We start from the raw sequence: 15,832 nt of genomic DNA on the forward strand, positions 1-15,832 counted from the left end.
TAGGAGGGACCAGTCCCTAGAAAAGAACATCATGCTTGGTAAAGCGAGGGTCAGTGAAAAAGAGGAAGACCCTCATTGAGATGGAACAACACAGTGGCAGCAGCAATGGGTTCAAATGTAATAACTGTGAAGATGGCATAGGACTGGGCAGTGTTTTGTTCTGTTGTGCCTAGGGTCACCTAACAACAACATCACAGCTAGTTACATTTTTCATTTTTGAATGAATGTTTCCTGTACTAGACTGAAGTGTTCAGAGGGCAGAGAACATGTCAGTTTTGCACACCAGTGTATTCTCAGTCCCTATAATACGATCCAGGAAAGGCCCTGAATAAAAATACATATTGAATGAAGGACAGAAGGGAGACTTTTCTGTGTCAGACTTTTGTTCTATTTGCAAAATTTAATGTCCTAATGTTACATGCGACATCCTAAGTCTTGATATTTTCTACCCACCTCCTGTTTCCATGGAGACATGCAATGCTTCCAGTCACACACATTAAAACCAGAGTTTGGAAGCCTGATTACTGAACCCTGGATTGTCTGGAGAAATGATTTCATTCCCCTTCACTAATTCCTGCCCTTGCACACAATTCTAATCACACAATCTACCTGTGAGTTTTTTTCTTCCCAGACTATTTCTAGATACAGTCTCAAGACAGTCCAGAGCTGGGGTCTTGCTCTGGGGGTTGTTGTTGTTAAGTACCGTCAAGTTGATTCTGACTCATAGCGACCCTGTATAGGGTTTCTGAGGAGCAGCTGATGAGTTTGAACTGCTGACCTGTGGTTCAAACTGACCTTGCGGTTCACTGCTTATCCTACAGTGCCACACCAGGACCTCCAGGGGTTGGACCTTTGGGGGCTGTAAACCCTCTACCCTAGGAATTGAGTCCTCCTTAGAGTCTCCATAGTCGCCCCTGCCCCCAACCTCATCAGGTCTTTTGTCAACTGGTTTGTAGCTGCCTGGCTTGCTCTTTCTTTTTCTCTCTTCCTCCCTCTCTTCCCTTCCTCCCTTCTGCTGCTTCTCTCCTTCCACAACATTTCTTCAGCACCTACTGTGTAGGCCCTTGAATATGGTTGTTGTTGTTGTTAGGTACCATCAAGTAGGTACTGACCCATAGTGACCTTATGCACAGCAGAATGAAACACTGCCCGATCCTGGGGCAAAAGCTCCAGTATAGGGCCACAGTACATAGTAGGAAGCCTACATCCTGAATGAGGGGTTTTTAAAAAGTCACTCATGCAAGATCACATTCTAGCAACAATTTGCATACCATACAAATGTTTCTTTATTTTTAGCTGCCTTAGCACTTTGGTGTCCACCAAAACTGTTAACTTCTCTTAATGGTTTTCTAGGAGGCTTTGATTCTCATAACAACCCTGTCAGCTAGGGATCATCCCTGCCTCCATTTTCCCTGTGAGGAAACCAGGCACAAAAAGGTGAAGGAAGTTGCTGAGAGTCACCTAGTGAGTATGAGACAATGCCAGGACCTTAACCGAGGAAGACAGAATGTTTAGCTTGAGTTCTTTCCTCTCTACAATACCCTTCCTGGGTGTGACTTCAAGTACAGAGATTCCAGATGTCGGAACCTGGTCTGGCTTGAGGTACTCCTGACTTGGCTGTGAGTGTTACAGGAGGCTGGAGTCGGTGACCTCTGCAGGTCCACAGCTCAGAGCTCCCAAGTACATCTTCTGAGAGATTCACCCTCTGAACCCCAATAGCAGCCTGGCCAGCCCCTGTTTGCCTCAGCCCTTCCTGAGTCCATTCTACCTACATAAGCCCCACAGGTTTGCCTCCTGGAATGAAGCAGATCCTGGTAAAGAAGACGGCTCAGAAAGCATCACCATCCTGGCCCAAGAATACATTCACACCCATACCTGCAGTCCCTACCTGAGCAGCTGCCACCTCAGTCTACCAGCTTGGGCCCTACAGATGAGATTGTCGACACCACAGGAAGAAGAACCTGGACCACAGCTAGAAAGAACAAATACTACCACCACAAGGCTTAATGCTGGCTGGGGGCAGGCATCGTGAACTGTACTGATTGAACTCAGCATCTGTGACCCTCACCTGACTCCTTGATGGTCTTAGAGCAAGGGAGGGGCAGGAGGAAGAGATGGCTGTTTCAGGACACGCGTCTTCACAGGAGGAATCTAGAGACCATCTCAAGTACTACACAGAGGATTGGATTTTGGGTCACCCAAACCTGGGTTCAGATCCTGCCTCACCACTTACAAGTTGTGTGACTTTGCTACTGGGCTTTGAGTTCTTCATTTCTACAGACACTGTAACCCTATTGTGAGGATTGAGATCAAGCATGTGATGGTCAAATATTCATTCCCCTCCCCTAGGCGGTGCCAACTCTGCCTTTTACAACAGTGAGACCAGAGAGCTGGGGTAGATTCCTAGTTCAGAGATCTTTCTCTACTACACCAGCTTCTCCCCTGACAAATATGTATTCTCAAGAACAGGGAAATGCTTGGATGAGTTGTTACGCTTCCCTCCACCTGCTGTTAAAGATGTGACCTGCTAAAACGGACTCATAGTGATCCTGCAGGACAGACTAGAACTGCCCCATAGGGTTTCCAAGGCCATAAATCCTTATGGGAGCAGACATTCACGACTTCCTCCTGTGGAAAGGTTACTGGGCTTGAACAGCGACCTCTTGGTTAGCAGCTGAGCTCTTAACCACCATGCCATCAGGGTTTCTTTGGATAGCTAAAAAGAAATAAATACATTCCCAATTGCATACTGTTTTTAAAAGCATCCTTGGTTGCTGTGACAGCGGATAGACAAAGGCAAGGGTGCTGCAAGATGTCTCCCTGGGCTGCCAGGAATCCGATCATCCTGCTAATGACATGTTTTAAAAATGTAAACTGGTGCAAAAAGGTAACCAGACAGTAATGGCTCAGAGCTTGTCTAGCTCTGTGCTCCTGGGGACTTGCAAATCAATTTTAGTCTCCTCCCATCAAAAGCAAAGAATGGGATCATGAGCAATTAATCAAAATTGGTCTCCTGTGTCCAGAGGGGATCAATTAAAATGAACGTGTAATTGCAGAAATGGAAATGGTCTAGGTGATTGATGGGGTGGGTTCAAAGGAGGGAGCAGGTGAAGGCCTGGGGGAGGGGAGGACCAGCACAAGAAGGGCTTTAGGTCCGGCTATTGTGTAGCAGAGGGAGTGGATTAACCCCCAGCTACCACACTTTTCCTGGTGTGGTGCTGTGGGTTAATGTGCTAGACTGCATAGCCATTTGAACTGCAATGTAGGCAGTTCAAGCTCACCAGCTGCTCCTCAGAAATCCTATACAGGGTTGCTATGGGTCTTAACCGATGGCACTTAACAACAACAACCACACTTTTCAGGTGTGGCACTGCAGGATCATGCACTGGATTACAAAATCAGTTTGAACCACAAGGTAGGTGGTTCAAACCCACCAGCTGCTCCTTAGAAACCCTACAGAGAATTGCTATGAGTCCGAAATGGCTGGATGGCACTTAATAACAACAACAGCAACACACTTTTCAGGACCCAGGTGGTAGACTCCAGGGAGGTAGTGTTCAGAAAAACGAAACTATTCACAACAAGGATTCCCATGGGAGTGCTGCTTTGTCAATTACAGAGGGTGTTTCCATGCACACTCACTAAGGCCTACGACAGTCCTGAGAATCAGAATGGGTATCTCTTTCCATCAGAACTCTTGCCACCTGCTATTCCAAAACCTGGAATCAAACAGATTCCAATAACAATGCATCTCTTTACTGATCAATTTTCTTCCTGTACTTGGGGACCAAATAGATTTGGATAGTGGTAGATACTTGCATTATTTGTTCTATAAGTCTTATAGAAATTAAGAAACTCAGCCAAAGTCACACAGCTAGCAAATAGTAAAGCTTAGATTTAAAAGAAGGCCCCAACCCAAACCAAACCTTTTTCTGTTGGGTCAACTCTGACTCAGCAACCTATTTGACAGAGTCAGACTACCCTCATAGGGTTTCCAAGGCTGTAAATCTTTATGGGAACAGACTACTATATTTTTCTCCTGTGGAACGCTAATGGGTTTGAACCACTGACCTTTTGGTGAGCAGTTGAGCACTTAACCATTGGTCCACTCCCTAAAAGTCTTCTTAAGAAGGCCAATTGACTCTAATTCCAAGCTTTTTTTCTTATGTCATGTCCTGTCACCCTCGAGTTAGGAGTTCTGCACTGGGCATAGAGTGGAATGAGCCAAAATCTAAGACTGCCCTGTAGCCAAGATTCCATGATTTCCTGAAGTCAGGACTGCTTAGAAAAAGTAGCTATACCAAGTATAGGGATCTGCTGGCTTTCCAGAGACTGACCATCATAAAACCAGCCCGATTGCTCTGTGCTCTCCTACTACGAATGACCTCTCTCAAAACCACCTCTTTTCATGTGAACAGAAACAGTTATCAGCCAGAGAAAGCCTTGTGGAGGCACCATCTATGGGAATTAGCTGAGCGGATGTGGTGCATATGATCATTCATTCACCGTTCATTGATTCATTCAGCAGACACTTGATAAGCCATTTCTCTGTAGCAGGCATTGGGCCAGGAAGGACCTGGCCTTAGCCCTGGGGAGACACAGACATGAGCAGATGACACACTATATGTGGTAGATTCCATGATGAAGACATACACAGGGAACATCTTACCCAGCCTGGGAGGAGCGGGAAAGGCTTCCGGAAGCTGTCCCCTGAGCGGAGTCTTGAAGGATGAGTAGGAGTTAGCCAAGTGGAGAAGCAGAAAGGCATTCTGGGTAGGTGGGACAGCGTGGGGAGAGGCATGGAGGTGAGAAGCAACATGGTGCACTGAGGGAACAGTAAGCATCTGTAGTCGGACGGAGGCCACGATGGTTTTAAGCAGGATGTGGCATGATCAGTGTTGATCAGATGTGCATGTGCTAAAGATCCCTCTGGTCACTTTTTAACCAGCAACGGTGGCAGTCATTGATTTATCTCAGCATCTGAAGCTCCCTTGATTCTAGGTAAAATGTCTTAATTGAGCTAGTTAAATACAATGTCAAATTAACATGGCAATTGAGAGCCACTTATATCGAGTCAAGGGACAGAAATTGAAGTCCAGTTCCACGGTTTGAGATAAAATGCACAAAATGGTGGTCTCTGATCTAATGCCCCAGGTAGTGGATACCCGTTTTATGCTTTTGTCTCTAGTATCAAGTATATATATTTCTTATGGATGAAATTATCTGTTGGATTTTCAACAGTCACCCAATCAGTTAATGTTGTACCCAAAGAAGAAAAACTATACTTGGTTGAAACGATTAGTCAATTTAGTTAAAATATTTGAGCCAGTTGCATGAAGAGCTGATCCAATTCTTATTTCCCCCTAGTTTGTATCTGCATCCCATGATTTAAAGAGGATTTTAGGTAAGCGTGCAGGATGGTCTGTGATCGTCCAGTCAGAGGAAGATTCTGCAGGGTGTGACTTCCGCTTTAGTTCAGAGCCCAGCTTATCCGAAACCTGATTTATTTTCAGGTGATGAGGATAAATTACCCAGCCTATGGAGTCTAAAGACCTGGCTTCCTGTCCTTCCTTCATCTTTCTAAGCTACACCAAGCTGGTCAGGTGCCCTGTTCTCTTTGAGCTTCCCTTTTCTCAATAGATACCTGGAAGCAACCCTTGTTTCACATTAGAAGGGTTCAATGGAATGAAATAGAACTGCTTTGTATAATAATCAACCAGAATAATATTGTTTGGGTCTGTGGGCTCAAGGTAATTAATAACTAGAATTCTTTATAATGGGTTTTTAATTAGAGCATTTGCCTCAATCAATGTCATGTATTGTCAGAGATCACTAAATGTAATGGTTAAAATTATGTATCAACTTAGCTAGGCCATGAAGACTCATAGCGACCCTGTATGGGATTTTTGAGGCTATAAATCTTTATTTACAGTGGCTGGTGGGTTGGAATTGCCCACCCGTGAATATTTTTTGTCATTCTCATACTCAACAGCAGGAGTGAATATAGCACAAAGAGAGATGTATTCTACATGTTACATGTGGTTAGCAGTCCAATAACTATCCTACAGCACACCAGGATTCCTTCTTGCACTACAGTAAGATGAAATAAGAACCATATGTACCTGTTCCAACTCACCTACAAAATCTTAAAGACACAGGAACAGATCTCGCTTGTATCCTGGGGACTGCTGAGTGTGCACATCTTTTTCTCTTTGTGCCTTGATGTCTGCCCCTGTTTCCCTCCTTTCTTTCTACTTCTCTCAAACCCTATTTTGTCTCTGTCCCTTAGCAGATCAAGAGAGCTGAATAATATACTTTAATGGATTTGTTTTATTTATTAAACAATATTCTGTGTTTCCTGACTCATTTAAAAAAAAAAAAAAAAAAAAAAGCAGGCAAGTGGGTAGGATGTTTTCTATTCATCTGGAAAACAAAGTGTTTTTTCATTGTGTGACCCTGATTCCTAACCAGAAATCAAGGACCGGCAACAGAACGAAAGTCCCACCCTCGAGCTCTTTGCCTAGAACAAAAGAGGGCTGTGGTTGGTTCCTGATGTGTATGTGAGGGAGAGAAGCAAGATGGCAGGAGCATGCAAGAGGGTGAGGTGCAATCGGGCATATGGAATGGAGATTCCAGGCCTTTCCATGACCGAGTGTGCCTGTGCCTTGACCTTCCTCAAGTGAACTCCCCCGGCCTCCCCAGGACCTGGGCTCACCTGGTGTTTGAGCCCTCTACACTTTTGCTCATGCAGTTCCCTTGGCTGGCATGCCTTTGTCTCCCCCAGCCCAGTTCACCTGGTCAGCACCTACCCATCTGCTGACGTCCTCCCTGATTCATGAAACCAGCTAGTATGCATTCTTCCTCCCTGTACCACTGTGATCAGAGAGGCTGGGTCCCGGACATCCTGGTGTCCCTAGTGCCCAGCACAGTGCCTGGCACATAATAGGCACTCAGTAAACACATGTTGGATAAATGAAGGGGGATCACACACAATATAAAATCTTTTGTCTCCTACTTTAGCAGGAGGGCTATCAAAGTAGACAAATTTGGCTTTAGATTTGAGGTTACCAGCCAGGCCCCAACTTTCCCAACTCTATCCTTGTTTACCTGCCTGTAGGCTTGCTTCTGTAAGCCCTGCATATTGGAGTTCCACAATCCTTCAGGACCCCCTCTGCCACAAAGTCTCCTTTGCTTCCCCAGCCCCAACAGGAAGAAAGCTGTTCTTCATCTGAGCTCCCAGCTACCTGACCTGTTACCTGACTTAAGTCTTTATATGGCTATAGCTCACCCATGTGTTAGATACACAACCATTTGGCGTCCCATAACCCACACAGTGAGCCAGCCCCCAGAGGGTGGAATCTCCAGAATGGTCATAGATATTAAACGAGTTAGTTAGTGAAGGCATCTCTGCCAGCTAACAGGAAGTGGGTAGAGGGTCAGAGCCCAGCCGCCCAGCATGGTGAGGTGGTGCTAGGCGCAGGCAGTCACTGGTCCCCGACAACATGGGATGAAAACGTTACACTACCTTGTTGGCCAAGTGGGTCTCCTGGTCCATCTTCGCCTTTCCCACACTTAGCTCTGACTGCTTGCAATTAGTATCTGAGAGGCAATCTAACAGAGGCAAGCTGCATTATGAAGACCCCCTGGGCAATGCAGGGCACAGCTCATCTCGTGGAGAATGGCTCAGAGGGCAAAGGCTGGTTCCTTCACCTACTCAGCTGGGCCTCACCAAGGAAATAAGATCAAGAAAGTGGTGTTCGTCTTTAGCATTTATTTATAACTGGAAAAACTGTTAGTTAGTTAGTTAGTTTTTCTGAGCAAGCACAGACCACAAGCAAGTCACAATCAATTGGCTATACATGAATATTTTTGTCATTCTCATACTCAACAGCAGGAGTGAAATAGCACCAAGAGAGGTGTATTCTACATGTTACATAGACAATCTGTGGTTTGCAACAAAACCCAGGCCACAAAATGGTAATTAGACACTTCCTGTCTGCCTTGGAGAGGCAAAGGCATATGGACCGGATGGGATCTGACAGACCAGCGGGTGTCAGAAAGCTGTGGGGGAGCCAAGGCGTGGCTGATCTAGGGATCAGTTTTGTAGGCAGGCAAAGCAGACAGTGGAAAAGCTTCAGTTTTCACTCTCTTGCTAGGGGGCCACACAGGACCAGAGGGATGTGTATAAAAGAGGGTGGGGACAGGCATCAGAAGCTTGGGCACCTTCAGAAAGGCAAAAACCAAAACACAGCTCTGAAACTAAAATCAGTTTCAGTCCACGTGCTTGGGATATAGAATGAGACTGGTTGAGTTTTCTTTGTAAACAGCAGAAATCAAAGGAAAATTTCTTGCCAACATTCAAGAGTCAAAGTGAACTACTAATAGGGTTATTTTGTGGAGGGGGATATGTTAAAGAGATGGGGAAACAGAAGGATTGGACAGAGGTAGATTACCCAATAAGCAAGATCAACGTGGGCTTACTTGAGTTTACTTACTAATCTATAGTGAACAGTTTCACATGTTTTTTACCATATTTGGATTTCATCAGATCAAAGATGTGAAACTTTGTTCACTACAAATTAATAATTAAGCACAAGAAAGCCTGTCTTTACCTTGCTGACTGGACATTCCATTTCTGCCAGATATTGTAAATTTGTAAAGAAACTTTGGGGTGGGGAAAGAGATAGATGTTAGCCATACTTAGAAAGCAAAGTCTTTGATGCAGTAAAAAAAAATGTCAAATCACTCACTACAGACTAGTAAGTAAACACAAGTAAGCCCAGGGTTACCTTGCTTATTGGGCAACTTGGCAGTGGCTGTAAAAGACATTACACAGGTCATCTAAAGCCTCAAGTGGGGCAGGGTAGGAAACTTAGTCCCTGAGTACTGCCAGGTGGGTGGAGAAGTCTGTGGGGCCCTGGTCAGCTCTCTAATTAGGGATCAAGCCACATGCATCCTTCTGGTTGTGTTGCTGGGAGGACAAATGGATTGATATTACCCACCATGTCTAGCACAATGCGTGGTACACAGGCATTCAATAAGTGTATGTTGACTGAATGTTCCCTGTGTACTGTAAACTTAGATTTAGCTGATTAACAAAAAATATGATTCTGCAATGGAAAAATGCAAATTGTGGCTCACATCAACATGTCTGATTAGTGCTAAATCTTGAAAGAACAAACATAAATTGGTGGTTCTTTGGAAAAAGGTTAAGAACATGTTGGTAGAGATGTCTGGTTAATGTTATGATGCACTAGCACATAGATCAATACTGAGGTCTATTCTAGTCATTTCCAGATAGGTGTTCAAAACTTGTGGTTCACTGACATTTTCTACCTTCTTCAGTACTTAGAAGGGTTGCAGGGGGCTGAATTAACATGCAAAATACTTCTCAATCAGCCCTAATGTCCCCAGCAAAATGGTGTAAATAGGCTTTGCTGCCTGAATGGTCCAGTAAGATAGAGAACTGGAAGGAGCAACCCTTCCTCTCAACAGGAGAGGGCTGGAGGACTTCTCAGGTAAGGAACTCTGAGACCTTCAATCTTCACTATTTTCATTACGAAGGAAAAGAAGGCCTGATATCATACAATAGTCCAGCAGTTTCAGAATGCTGGGGACTATAAGGACCTTTACAGACATGAGAAATAAAGTGTGTGAAACAATATATGCATCACAATGTGTTACGATTGCCAATATAATTTTTCTTCTTGGTGTTTAGGTTCCCTTGTGAGCCTGGTGCATGCAATAGTTAAAGCACTCAGCTGCTAACCGATAGGTTGGCAGTTTGAACCCACCAACTGCTGCACAGGAGGAAGATGTGGTAGTCTGCTTCTGTAAAGATTTATGGCCTTGGGAACCCTATGGACAGTCAGAGTACAAATCAACTCGATGGCATTGGGTTTTGGTTTGGTGTGAGCACTGGGTATCTTTTCCTGCCGACTCCCTAACGCCTACAACATGTCTCTAGCACAGCTAAGGTGAAGGCTTTAGCCACAGGGACACATGACACACAATAAATACTTCGAGAGTTGCTTTTATCCATAAATGAGGCCAAAAATACGTGCTAATCACTTAGCAGGGAACTCTCTTAGTCTTTAGCTACAATATAGAAATTTCCCCATAACCTGAAGCTCAGGCATCTTTTGTTCTCTCTGAGGAACAGATCAAGAACGTTTGAGAAAGGGAAGAGTTAAAAAAAAATCACACTTACCACTATGTCTACTTTCCACCTTGAGTTTCTGAGAAGCAAGTCAGTCACATGCTAAGTACACTACCTCTACACGTTGCTTCCTTTGTCACCTTTAATCAGTTGCTCTACCCAATCAGAGCATGGGACAGGTAGTCTCCTGAAGGTAAACACAGGTGAACAATCTCCTCTTTTTTGGTAACCTTCCTATAACTTCTAGAATGTACCTAACACACCTAACGTTTTACCACCCTGGCCCAGTGTTAGTCATCAGTGGCCTATCTATGACTTGATATACAATTTAAAGTCCACTGACTGAAAACTAAATACAGCCATACACATCTCACAGAATATTCTAGGAGAAAAATTACTTAAACTTAACAAAAAACTCACTTCATTTTATTGACATTAAGGCCAAGGTTATTAATTATTTATTATTATTATTTTTACTATACCCACAAATTCTGTCAATTGCTGAAGCCCAGGTTGAGCCTTTATGACACACAGTCATTTTCTGAATTTGGGAAAAGATCATGGGTAGGGTGAGGGAGCTTCAAGAAGTTCGTGGAAAAACGGGATTGAAAGGCAATTCCATTTTTCCACGAACTTTTTGAAGCTCCCTTTTATTTACATGAAGTTCAAGATTGACCACTGAAAACAGACTTTGGGGAAGACTCGCAGGAGGACACCCTAAGGACACTCCCAAGCAGGACCAGGAGCCTCCTGGGTGCTGCCAATGTGCGCTAAGACTTGCCTGCCTTCCTCACCAGCAGGCCCCTCACCAGCAGGGGAAGGTACAGTCTGGGAGAAGAGCATGTGTCCTGGTATTCTAGGGCCCAGCAGCCAGGAAGCATTGGCCCTGTTCAGGCCCTCTGGTCTAGATTTAGGGAGGAGGCAAGCCACATAAGTCTTTGAAACAGGATTCCTCCACGAAAAGTAACCAAGCCAGAGAGCTCCTAGAACACTCAGGACCAAGGCAAATGAGAAGCCTCTAATTAATTTTGTGGCCTTTTTTTGTTTGTTGGTTTAAAAAAAAGAAAGAAAGAAAGAAAGGAGAGAAGAATAAAAAGGAAAATGCAGTGAAATTTACTCTTTAGCCTCAGCCAGTTTATTGTTCATCTCTTTACTTTCCTCCTTGTCATCGGGTTTGGCGGGACTTGGTGCCTCCGCACTGGGTTTCTTGGTGGCCCGGCCTGACACCACCTGTTTGTCTTTGGCCTTCCTCGGAGGCTTATGGCTCGTTGAGGTCTTTTTTGGTTTGGAACTAGGTTTCTCCACCTGCATGGCGAGACAAACAGACCGCAAATACAGAAACACAAAAGGGGAGGGGGCAGGAGAGAGAATTTAGAAAGAAGGCATCATCAACAGTAATGGTGAACAATGATGCGGATGGTGCTAGGTCATTTGGCTTCTCCCTTCTGAACTTCCTGGTCAGTCATTGTGACCATATTGGCTCGCTGGCCCAGCCAGTCCTAACCTTGGACACCAGCCCCCCAGGTAGTGTCCAAGTAGAGTGTCCACTATATTCCTATTGTGCAGTCTTTGCTGCCCCTCCCTCATCACCTAGTCAACAGGGGTGGAGGTATGTGACTTGCATTAGTGGTGAAATGTAAGCAGAAGTGACATGGGTCACCTGGGGCAGAAAATGCAAGTCAGCATGTGCTTCCAATGTCCTCTTTTCCTTCTGCCACACAAAGAGGTGCTCCATCACCCCACGTCCCAGACGGAAAATGTGACAGATATAGAGTAGAATGCAGCCAACCCACCATGTCAATCAGGAGAAGCTTCGCTGATACCAGATTCTGGGGTGGTTTGTGACTGCAGAACATGCCAGACTCCCCTCTGTTTGTGTCTCTAGAACAGGAGGTCATGAACGAATGTCCTCTCTGAGATGCTTTGGGCCAGGAGGTCTTCAATCTTAGACAAGCCTTCAGGACTCCCGGTCATCCTCTCCTCAACTGTTCTAAGCCCATTCATCTCTCCCCAGCCTCTCTCCCAACCAGTGGGTGGATTACCCAATAAGTAAGGTAAGCCCGGGTTTACTTGTACTTACTTACTAAGCTATATTGAACAATTTCATATTTTTTCACCACATCAAAGATTCTGGTTCTAGATTTAGCTGGCATTCTATGTCTCTCCCAACCCCACCGCACCTTTTGCCAGAATCAATACCTCTTTTTGGCTATCCTGCCAGAGATGGAGTACCCAGTAAATAGAGTAAGCATGAGCTTACTTGTGCTTATGAAAGCATGTGCTTACATGCATTTCACTTGTGAAACTTCACCACGGATTACTGAGCAAGCACAAGTAAGCCCATGCTTACCTTCTTACTGGGTAATCTGCCTCTGCTCCTGTAACTTGGCTCCCTCATTCTTAGGAGATGGCCTGTCCTCTTTCTCAAAGAACGTTGGAGCCTCCTCTAATGCATCTCTAGACTCACTCCAGTCTTCTCTCCTTCCTCTCCTTTGGGTTTGACAGGTCAGCTCACTCACTTACTGAGGTCTAGTGAGTTTCAGTCATCCTTGATCTATAAATAAGGTAACCAACCTATCATCCTTGTTTGCCTGGGACTGAGAAGTTTCTGGGGGCACAGGGCTTCAATGATAAACAGGAAGATTCCCAGGCAAACTGGGATGGTTGGTCATTTTACCTGTAAACTAATACTGAACTAGATAGGAAAGTCCACATGAGTGTAAAACTTAAGGGCAAAAGCAGGAACCTATTTAGGTTCTAGAATAGTGGTTCTCAGACCTTGTCTGTTGTTAGATATAGGAAAGCTGCTATTCGCACAATTCCATGTACCCTCACATCACATGCTAGGCTGCATGGCACATGTGATTCCAGCTTCATCAGTTTTATCTCAAACATTTCTTTCCCTTTTGTGGAAGCATCTTCTCTTCTTAGGTGCCTCTGATTCAGCTTCCACTCACAGTGACCTCACGCACAACAGATCAATGGACTCCTGGTCCTATGCCATCCTCATGGTTGTTATGTTGGAGCTGATTGTTGCAGCCATGATGTCAATCCAGCTTCGGGGTCTTCCTCTTTTTCTATTTTACTAAGTACGATTCTTCCAAGACACATTTGTTTGTTATTCTGGAAGTCCATAATACATTCAATATTCTTTGCCACACCGCAATTCAAATTCTCCCTCTGTATTCATTGTCCAGCGTTCACAGCCATATGAGGCAATTATGACCCAAGGCTTGGGGCAGGCTCACCTTAGTCCTCAAAGTGACATCTTTGCTTTTCAAGACTTTAAAGAAATCTTTTTACAGCAGATTTGTGCAATGCAATATGTTGTTTGATTTCTTTTCATGTTGATCCTAAGTTGGTTCTAATATTTATTACACTGACATTACTACATTGAATACTAGGATAAATAAATAATAATTTCTCTTACATAAAATTGGTAATGATAATGTTGAGTAGGATCAAACTCTGAGGATTTCACAGAAACATCAGGATTTCATCCGCCAGACAGTACCAGTCCTTGTGACCAGTGCTCTTCTCACATTGGCAAATGCTTTGGGCCAGAGTTTTAAACAACACCTACATGACAAAACCAATGCCATTACCATCCAATAATGCTAAAGCCTAGGCATCACCTGACTTCAACCATGTCTCCATTGACCTATGGGTTTCAACCCCAAGAAAAAGGAAATGCAATTCTTTGGCACTTTAGGCCTACAAACACTCCCTCATCAAGACAATCCTGGCTCTTTGGAAGTTGTTTTTTTATTTCTGGTTCTTCCCTGTATTATTATTATTGACTGAGTTTGCAACAGAGGCCCCACAATTACATCCATGGACTTCATGTTAACGCCTGGGTGTGTTAGGAGGACAAGGAGGCCACCCCTCTCTGTTGGCAAAAGCCACAGTTTGTGGTCTGCAGGAGAATTCTATTCTACTGGGGCTAACTAGCCCCTTGGGCTCCCTGAACACTTTGTAGGACACTGCACGATGTGGTGGCTGCTTTCCAAATTCTCAGAACCCAGCTCTGAGGAAAGTCCTATGAAAGCCACCTCAGTGCTGTGCAGAACAAATAGACATGAATGAGCACAATGCCTAGTTTTGAAGCAAACGCCTTGCTCCAGTCATCTCTGTACAGAACATGTTTGTGAGATAGCACAATCCTGACCATCACACAATGTTGCTACCTGCCATTCTCACTCCATTTCCCTACAGGTGACAGCGGCAGCAGAGACATAGACACTTCTTCTGCATGAATTCTAATGGTGGACCTCCTGGTTTTTGTACTATTCAGTTGAAGGGTGGGCAGGACACTAACCAGGGGGCCTCTGGAGCATCTAAGAACAGCAAATATGATAAAGCCTAAAACCTGAAGTCGAGACAGCAACGCACTTGCCCTGGTCCAAAGTCCACACTGAAGTGGAGCAGAGAGGTGCAGCTGAGTCACCGCAGACCCTCCTGCCTCAAACACCAGTGACCCAGGAGGGGACAGGAAGGGGAGGATGGCAGAGGCACTGACTTCTGAGGCAGAGACCTGGCCTGGGTGTTGAAGCATAATTTTGTTCCTGAATTTGCTCATGGCGGCCTTGGTCCCCAGAGAGGGTGGGATCTGGGTGCAACTGGGTTGTCTGTCTCAAGAGCAAGCCTGCAAAAGCTGAGGTTGCAAGAACAAACAAGATGTTGGATCGGGTGGAAGCACAGTGAGGAGCTCCATCAGCAACAACACAGAATACTGGATGAAGCAGGCTTAGGGGATGGTGCCAGAACTCCGAACCACATATAAAGGAATATCTAGAAGGTTGGAAGGCTTACAGCTAGGGGAATTTGTAGCAGAAGCAAGAAATCCATTGCTTTCTAATTGAAGATACTCAGCTGCTCCTGGAGCCACCATCTTGGGAGAGACCAAGCAGGGGAAGGATCAGAGCAGCCACAGACACCTGACAGAATCATGGAGATAAAGGTGTGGACATTCTTTTTTTGAGGGGGTCTCTCGCTGTCTGCGTACCTCCATTCTGGTGACTAGAGCGGGTGCCTGAGCCAGTGGACACCTTACCCCAACCCCCAGAGGGTTTTACTATGCATGCACACAGATCTCCTCAAAATTTAAAGTGACAGTTTCCACTTAAAACCATGGATCCAGAATCTTCAAAGGTGGGAAATTTCCACTTGAAAGGACAAGCACAGCAGCCTGGAGTGGCTAGAAGAACAGAAGATACTTCTTGAAAGAAAGACTGACAGGAAAAATAAAAAACAATATAGGCAGACTGACTGATTACTACAAGAACAAGCAAGTTGCTTACCCAGGAGACATCAAGGCAAGTGGTTGGGTCCCCTTAGAGTAAATCCCCTTCCAAGACTAAGACTCTATGGGAATACACGCTCTGATTGGTGACCACATTCATCAATGATAAGGGGAAGTGAGGGAAAAACAGCAATGAAGCTGCGAACTAAGCCTTACAACATTCAATAGACTCCTGTGAATCCGGGTGGAACCCTGGATGGCCAGCAGTGTTGCAAGACCTAGGGACTCCTGGGCCCAGAGTCAGTGACATAGCCACAGAGGACTAGAGTGGGGAGTGAAGCATCCAGCTGATAAGAAGAGAGGGCATATGCACAAGAACACCCACACTTGCAGATAATACCCACTTGACCTGGCTTCAATGACTGGGTGAT

The 15,832-nt window shown here is 45.0% G+C and overlaps 1 protein-coding gene across 1 annotated transcript in view; it reads right to left on the bottom strand.

The window, feature by feature from the left end:
* Window positions 1-11,272: 11,272 nt before the first annotated feature.
* The window catches only part of MAP6 (microtubule-associated protein 6), a 92,976-nt gene continuing 88,416 nt past the window's right edge, over window positions 11,273-15,832 (bottom strand). Inside the window, exon 3 of the mRNA XM_006875424.1 lies at window positions 11,273-11,464. Coding sequence (XP_006875486.1) covers window positions 11,273-11,464 — 192 coding nt within the window. The remainder of the gene's footprint in view (window positions 11,465-15,832) is intronic.

Source organism: Chrysochloris asiatica, unplaced genomic scaffold, assembly GCF_000296735.1.
Source record: "Chrysochloris asiatica unplaced genomic scaffold, ChrAsi1.0 scaffold00326, whole genome shotgun sequence".
NCBI lineage: Eukaryota > Metazoa > Chordata > Mammalia > Afrosoricida > Chrysochloridae > Chrysochloris > Chrysochloris asiatica.